The sequence below is a fragment of the Labeo rohita genome, chromosome 8 (genome assembly GCF_022985175.1).
Source record: "Labeo rohita strain BAU-BD-2019 chromosome 8, IGBB_LRoh.1.0, whole genome shotgun sequence".
Lineage (NCBI taxonomy): Eukaryota > Metazoa > Chordata > Actinopteri > Cypriniformes > Cyprinidae > Labeo > Labeo rohita.
Genome location: NC_066876.1, coordinates 16,620,079 through 16,628,947, shown reverse-complemented (window position 1 = coordinate 16,628,947; position 8,869 = coordinate 16,620,079). Strand labels below are relative to the sequence as shown.

General features: G+C 32.7%; 1 protein-coding gene across 1 annotated transcript; it reads left to right on the top strand.

Moving 5' to 3' along the window:
• The first annotated feature begins 494 nt into the window (after nt 1-494).
• tspan36 (tetraspanin 36) lies at nt 495-6,217 on the top strand. The gene is made up of 7 exons (XM_051117386.1): nt 495-701; nt 3,207-3,398; nt 3,592-3,666; nt 3,748-3,843; nt 3,987-4,136; nt 5,333-5,416; nt 5,514-6,217. Exons 1-7 carry the CDS (start codon nt 642-644, stop codon nt 5,586-5,588), a joined length of 732 nt encoding a protein of 243 aa, XP_050973343.1. The 5' UTR covers nt 495-641; the 3' UTR covers nt 5,589-6,217.
• Nucleotides 6,218-8,869: the final 2,652 nt, after the last annotated feature.

The window sequence follows — 8,869 nt, the reverse complement described above, 5'->3', positions numbered from 1 at the left end:
TTATGTGTTAATTGTTGTTCTGGAGTTGGACTTCTCCTTTAAACAAAAATAAAAATCCATTTTCCAGATGTAAACCGGCACATCTAATAGACGTCTCTAAGATGGTGTTTATTTATGAATTCTGTTCTCCAAACTGAAATTTCAAAGCTGTTGTGTGAACAAATTAAAACTAGGCCACCTTGTTCCATTAACAAACCAGATACAGTGTTATAAAAACCAGCTTGACCACCTTAAGTTGACATGTCCCACTTTTGCTGATGATCTGTCCCAGTTAAACTTTTTAGGTTATGCTACTTTAAATATTTAAAAGTTAATATACATTCAAATGGGTGTAGCATAATAAAAAAAGTGAACAGCATTTATCAGTGCTCTATCACAAAGCTATAGTGTTCCACATTCTCGGTGCTTTTATGCCTCCGTTCGCGTCCCCGAGGCAACGCGTCACGCCCTTCCGCAGTGAACCGCTTGTCCGTAAACCACAGAGCTCTTCGGTATCTAGGACCTGGGGGTTTCCGCTCTTTAAGCATAAAATGGAGCATGTGACTAACTGGCAAACTGAACTATAAAGAACACGAGGAAAGAAAACGTCACAAACTGTCCGAGAAATTCACAGCGTGGGCTTCCATCACTCAGCAGCAGACATGGATTGCGGAATTCTAACATCTAAAACCGTTCTTTTATTTCTCAGTTTAATATTTTGGGTAAGTTCTCTTTAACATAATTTCTGTTGTCTTTTTGTTTCATAAATATAAAAAGATGTAAAGATATAAACTTACCTACGACGTTTACAAACCCATGCTGTCCTTAAATGTTGGTTTTTCTGTTGTTTGATGATTGTATTTCTAGAAAGAAGGGTCCTTTATAAGCATCACAATAGTTTGTATTCATCCAGAGGTTGTTCTTCCTCCTCCAGACTCTAAATGAATGTTTAGTCAGAGTTACTCGCTTCTGACAGCGAGCTCTTTTCTAGAATGTAATTTAATTTAGGGTGAGTCATTTGTTTGCTCTTTGTTTATACGCTTAAGAATACCATATGAAAGACCTTCAGTGTCGTTTGCAATTGTGTTCACGCTTGTTTACATTAGAGTTGATGTGACTGTCAGAGCTTCTAACTTGATTGCAGTCAAAAAAAAAAAAAATAATAATAATAATAATAAAGATTGTTGATGCCCATATTGTCTGTGTCGTCATGTAGGCCTAGTCATCTGACTTGGCTTAGTTCCACACTTTTTCAGCTTCATTGGGCAGGAAAGGGAGTTCTGTAGCAAACCATGACGTCTAACTCTTCTGCATAACCAGTTTGATATTCTATGATTTCTATGAGTTTAGCTAAATCTCAAAGAAATCAAGACAAACGTTTTAAAGTTTGTCCCTTAGGGGCCCCATTGTTCTGGCCTTTTCTGCACATCATGCACTTGTGGTTTTGTGAGACTTGTTTTATTTCTTCCTCTAACAATAGTGCCTGTAAGCAACAAAACCTGGGAGTCTGGAACTGAAAGTTCTTATTGTAGCGTCTTTGTCTTGTTCAAAGCTGATGTATTCCCATTTTCATGTGTGTCTTCATACCTCAAGGGTTTCTGTTTTCCTTTGTTGCGTCTGGTCAAGCTGAGGCACAAGACTAGCATTCCAGGAAAGATTAGAGGGCAGGAGGAGGTTACTCATAGTCTCGTGACTGTTCATTTGACTGACTACTGAAGAAACAGATCATGCGCTAGCGAGTCATACATCACGCAGAATTCCAAAGTGCATTTGTTATGAAATGACAGCTTATGACATCATGTGAGAGATCATTAATCTATTCTTATCATGGGGCTGAACTGTATAAATTTAGGGAAGCATGTTACATTGTTCCACATTTCAGTAATCTTTAAGAAAACATTGTTTAAAATGTTTTATTTTGACTTATAAATATAAATAAATATTATGGTTTCAAAAAATGAATGTCCAAAAAAAAGTAAACTTCTTTTGAAAATTCTATACGTTGAATGAACAGTGGTTTTCAACTTTTTTTTTTCTTTTTTTCTTAGTGAATGTTTAGTTAGTTTGCTGGTTGAGCACTGCCTCTTTAAAATGTCATGTTGTGTAATTGTGAAGTAAAAACTAATAACATACACTACCAGTCAAAAGTTTTTGAACTGTAAGATTTTTAATGTCTTCAAAAGAAGTCTCTTTTGCTGCATTTATTTGATCCAACTTACAGCAAAAACAGTACAATTTTGATATGTTTTTACAATTTAAATAACTGCTTTCTATTTGAATATATTTTAAAATGTAATTTATTCCTGTGATTTCAAAGCTGAATTTTTAGCATCATTACTTGTCACATGATCCTTCAGAAATCATTTTTTTTCATGTTTCTTTGAGTAAGAAGAATAGCATTTATCTGAAATAGAAACATTTTGTAACATTATAAATGTCTTTATCATCAATTTAAATGATCCTTGCTAAAGTATTAATTTCTATAATTAAAAAAATATATACTGACTGGATGGTATAGTGTATAATGTTAGAAAAGCTTTTTATTTCAGATACATTCTGGTCTTTGGATCTTTCTATTCATCAAAGAATCTTAAATAAAATGCACTCAATTGTTTTAACTGATAATATTATTATTATTATTATTATTATTAATTAAAAAACAATAATAATAATAAATGTTTCTTGAACAGAAAATCAGCATATTAGAATGATTTCTGAAGGATGATGTGACCCTGACGACTGGAGTAATTTAGCTTTAATTACATGAATAAATTAAATAAATGAATTTTAAAACATGTTCATATAGAAAGCAGTTATTTTAAATAGTAAAAAATATTTCACAATATTACTGCTTTTGTTGTATTTTGGATCAAATAAATGCAGGCTTGGTGAGCAGAAAAGACATTAAAAATCTTACCGTTCAAAAACTTTTAACTGGTAGTGTATGTTGTTCTTACACATTAAATGTATATGAGTATACATCATATTAATCATTATTTTCCTTTTTTTTTTTCCTTACAAATAGCATGAAATAATAACACATAATAAAATAAATTTAAAAAATAAAATGATATTTTTGGGAAGTTGCCCCACATGACTTTTTAAACTAACCTTACCTTAAGTTTTTCAAAGTCATATTTAATGTATTTTAGAACAAATAAATAGATCTGAGGATCATGTCTTTGACCCACCTGTTGTGTTTTTTTTTTTTTTTTTTCTTTTTTCAGGCTGCTGGAGCGGCCCTCGCTTATGTTGGCTCTTATGTGATAAGGAGTTACAACAGCTTTGAAAACTTTGTGTCTAATAAGTACTCCGTCATCCCAGCAGCCATTATAATCGGTGTGGCTGTGGTTATGTTTGTCATCGGGACCGTTGGCTGCTGTGCAACTCTGAGAGAATCCAAAGTCGGTTTAGGCTTTGTAAGTATGAGCCATCTGTCTGTGTACCTTTTTGGCCTAGAGACTTTGTTTTGGTTTATTTGATCAAAAATGGAAAGCAATATCCATGTGGTGGTTTCTATTCCTTCTTTAAAGCCCCTAGTACTGCTTTCATCATTGTGTAGATTTTGTGTGGTTTCAATATTTTTATACTTCTCTCTGAATTTCCATGTAGTTTCTTATCGTCATCCTGATAATCTTCGCAGCTGAGGTGACCGCTTTTGTGTTTGGCTTCATCTACAGGGGAAGAGTAAGTTACTCTCGTATAACTTGTGAATAATATGTATGATATGTAGAAACATGAATCATGGTTTCTTATGATATTTCGCAGATTAAGGGTGACCTGGAAAAGTCAATGAACGGCGTCTTTCAAAAGTATGACGGTGCGAACGCTGAAGCCCATGCAGTGGATTATTTGCAACGTCAGGTAAGGCTGATAGGTTCATTCATATCATTGCAATCATTTTTGTTTGCACTGGAAATGACAGACGCAATGAATGCATGAGCGATTCTCATTCTCTTCATTCTCCCCCTCATTTTTTACATTACTTGTCACTTTTATATTTCTAGATGGAGTGCTGTGGGGTGAATAACATCACAGACTGGACTGCAATACCATGGTTTGGCCAACATAACAACTCTGTGCCACTTTCCTGCTGCAAAGCAAATGCTACACAATGTACTGGCCAAATAACCCAACTAGATCTTCTGAACACACAGGTTGGAATGGCAAAACTGCTTGATATCTGATGTTGTGCATTATTGTATTTAGTGAATGGTGTTGTTTTAGTATTTATATGCTATTTTGAACGAGCTTTTATTTATTTATTTTTTTTTTCTATTTCAGTTTTCAGAATTTTAGTACTTAACCTTTTTGTTTTTTCATCAAAAGTCAAAAGTTTTTGGACAGTAATTTTTTTTTTTTTTTTTTTTTTTTTTTATGTTTTTGTTTGTTTGTTTTAAAGAAGTATCTTCTGCTCACCAACCCTGCATTTATTTGATCCAAAAACAGTAAAAATTTTAAATATTTTCTATTTGAATATATTTTAAAATGTAATTTATTCCTGTGATTTCAAAGCTGATTTTAGCATCAGTACTTGATCGTACAGAAATAATTCTAATAGTCTGATTTGCTAACAGCTAAACAGCCGAGTAGAATTTTTTTTTTCAGGTTTCATTGATGAATAGAAAGTTCAGAGGAACAGCATTTATCTGAAATAGAATCTTTTGTACATTAAAAATGTATTTATCATCACTTTTGATCAATTTAAAGCATCTTTGCTAAATAAAAATATTAATTTCTGTAATTTCTTTCCCCCAAAAAATAAAAATAATATATATATATAAAAAAAAAAAAAATTACACTGACTCCAAGCTTTTGAATGGAATAGTGGATAATGTTACAAAAGCTTTTTATTTCAGATCAATTCTGATCTTTGGATCTTCAAAGAATTAATCAAAGAAAAAATGTTTCTTGAACAGCAAATCAGCATATTAGAATGATTTCTGAAGGATCATGTGACACTGGAGAGACTGGAGTAATAATGCTAAAAATTTTGCTTTGATTACAGGAATAAATTACATTTTAAAATATATTCAAATAGAAAGCGGTTATTTTAAATAGTAAAAATATTTCACAATATTACAGCTTTGGCTGTATTTTGGATCAAATAAACAGAGCTTTAAAAAACATTAAAAATCTTACTGTTCAAAAACTTTTGACTGTTAGTAGTTTTATTTTATTTGAGCTTTATTTCAAATAAATGACATAATATGTTTTAATATTTAATAGTAACAGTATTCAGATCAGCGTAATCTCAAGCATGTTACGTTAAAATTATGTAATTTGTTTTTAAATTTTTTTTTTTTTTTTTTTTTTTCCCCACACAAAAAACTGTATTCTGTTGTTCCTACAGGGATGTGAAGCTAAACTGGAGCAGGTGCTTCAGGATGTGCTTAGTTATGCAATGTTGGTCATCCTGGGATTTGCCATCATTAAGGTACATCAGCTTTTTTTAGCCTCATCTTCATCCTTGTTTATCAGACAATGAATTTTCAGCAACTTATTTTGTGTGTGTCTCTCTCTCTCTTTTTCAGTTCTTTGGGATGCTCAGCATCTGTGTTATTACCTGCAGAAGCAAGAAGAATGACTATCAGCCTCTGTATGCATGATAGTAAAATCTCCTGAATCCCTCGCTTGGGACAGTCTCTACATTCCCGATACTGTGCAGCTAAACACAGCCTCACTGGCACCATAAATGACACTGGTTTGAAAGTGTGCCAGTATTCCAAACATTTAGTTAAAAAAAATAATTTGAATGCCTTTTGATTTGAATGCACAAGTGCAACTTGAGCAAGAAATGCTGACAGAAACCACACCAAGGTGTGTGGTCAGAAAAACACTGATAACAAAACACCATGTGACATTCTTAAGTTTTGTATTGACAAATGATGTCTTCCTGCCAAACAGGTTATTGCTAGCCCTTGACAAATACTGTATATCTATGTAACTCCATAAAAGTTTTATGAAATGTTATAGCAGCACTCCACCAAATGTTTAAAATGTAGATCAAACTTTAGAGTTGATAGATGCACTTCATTTTTAAAGATTTTATGTTTCTATGGGCTTCAGTTTCTGCTGCTGCTGTCTAAATGATATCTGTCTTACAGTTGTCTATGTTTACATTAAGTTTTTTTTTTTGGTCTCCTGTCCAAATGATATTCGTCTTAATAGTTGTCTGTTTATTATATTCATTCAAATGATTTAGCTCAACAGGAGGATATTAAATTATGGAAATAAACTAGTCTGAGTGTGTTTCTAAAATTTTCAAGATTACAAAAATGCCTGTAATTAATTATCCTCAAATGACTGTTGTTTATCAACACCAATTCTGAGGAAATACACATGTGAATTTAGATAAATTGTGGGTGTAGACTTTAGTTTTAGTATTATCTGTCACATGCTGACACAGTTGTGACGATATCTCTTGTGAACGTAAGCTGTGAACTGTAATTATCAGAAAGGCTCTGTTGCCCCACTTTTTTAATGCAAACAACTCAAAATGTACTGAATCCCTGAATTGTTTAAAATGAACTAACTTCCCCTTACTTGGTAGTGTTAAAGGGATAGTTCACCCAAAAATACCAATTCTGTCATTAATTACTCACCCTCATGTTGTCCTTGTCATCAGGACACAACTTAAAATAGTTTTGATGAAACCCGAAAGCTGTCTGAGCCTCCATAGACAGCAAGGGTCCTACCACATTTAAAGTCCAGAAAGGTACAAAGAACATCAACAAAATAGTGCATGTGACATCAGTGGTTCAACCATAATTTTATGACCCTACACGAATACTTTTTGTGTGCAAATAACAACTTTATTCAACAATTCTTCTCCGCGCACTCCAGCGCCATTTTGGAGAGTACCACGATGCATATGCCTGCTTTGATCTGCCCTAAACAATGCATGCTTAACGAATTGTTAAATATAGTTATTTTAGTTTTTTGCGCAACAAAAGGTATTTTCGTAGCTTCATAAAATTACAGTTGAACCACTGATGTCACATGGACTATTTTGTCGATGTTCTTGGTACCTTTCTGGGCCTTGAACGCGGTAGTTATGTTACTGTCTATGGAGGGTCAGAGAGCTCCTGGGCTTCATCAAAAATATGCTAATCAATAAGCAGTTAAGTGTTTACAGTATTATAAAATGTTCTTTGTGAGTATGTAGAGAGAGGTGGGAAACGTTGACGCCATACAATGATAATTTGAATGTAGACTAGTCATATTAATCTTTTTAACAAGAAAAAACCCTAAAAGAATGAGGTAAGACCTACTGAGTTAATTTGTTTAGAAATATAATTTAAAATCAATAAATCAAAGCTATTTTGTTTAAAATCAAAGTTAAACGTGTTATTGCAGTTTTATCCATTAGAGGTCGCTGCAAGCTTAAAAAGCGGGTACATTTTTCAGAAGACACGAATGGATACAGAATTAAGATTGAATACATATTACTTTGCATTGAAGCACAAGTATAATCTAACAATATAAATGATCAAAGATAAGCATATGCATAATTTAAGTTGAGTGTTGAAGTAACTAAACACAACACACTGCTTTTATTTTATTTCTTTTTCAAGAAATGTACACACTGCTACGTGTGTATCTGTATACATATTATTTTGCCCTTTCACTCTCACAGAGCTGACTCAGGTGTTTGGACAGAGGAAATGTATACGAGCTCTTCATTTATCTAATTTCCTCCTCTCACCACTGACTCCTCAGTGCAGTAACCTGACCTCCGTCAGGATGATGCGTTTGGAGGGCAGCCAAACACACTGTCTCTCCTGCTGAGGAATCCAAAGATACTGCATCTCTGCATCTCAGCACTGCCGGAACCGAGGTGCTCATTTTATTTCCAGGAACTGCTGTACTTTTTGTTAGTAGTGGAAGGTCTTTAGGCATTTATCAAGGAGTTGAAGGCACATAAACAGAATGAAGGGCGAGAGGAGTGAAAGTGTGCAAGTACAGAACAAAGAAGCAGAGCAGGAGACCTCGGATCACTTTATCTTGAAAAAATGATGATAGGTGATCTGACTGAATAAAAACCTATTCTGATACACACATTTCATCAGTGCTAGCAGCACTTGATGCTACTGTAGCTGAGAGCTAGGAAATAAATAGATGGATCATTCGGCACAAATTACCAAATTTGTTGATAGCTATTAATTTGTAAAGACATATTTAAATAAACAGTTGAATGTTTAATATTATTTGAGGAAATAATCAAAGTCTTGTATCACAGTATTTCCGTAAGCTCTACACACACACACACTGAAATTACATTTTACAAGTTAACTTTTGCTCACAAAGCTTGCGTTTGTTTGATCCAAAGTAAAGCAAAAACAGTAAAATGTTTTTAAAACTTTTTACTATTTAATTTTGTTTTCTATTTTAATATATTTTAAAATATTGCTGAATTTTTAGCATCATTACTCCAGAAATCATTCTAATATTCTGATTTGCTGCTCAAAAAACTTTTATTATTATTATTATTATTATTATTATGTTGAAAACATTTTTTTAGGTTTCTTTGATGAATAGAAAGTTCAAAAAAAGCAGCATTTATCTGAAATAGAAATCTTTGGTAACATTATAAATGTCTTTATCATCACCTTTGACCAATTTAAAGCATCCTTGCTAAATAAAAGTATAAATTTCTTTCCCAATAAATAAATAAATAAATAAAATTATACTGACTCCAAGCTTTTGAATGGTATAATGTATAATGATACAAAAGCTTTTTAGCTGAGATAAATGCTGATCTTTGGATCTTTATATTCATCAGGAAATCCTGAAAAGAATTGTACTCAACTGTTTTAAATATTGATAATAATAATAATAATAAATGTTTCTTTAACAGCAAATCAGCATATTAGAATGATTTCTGAAT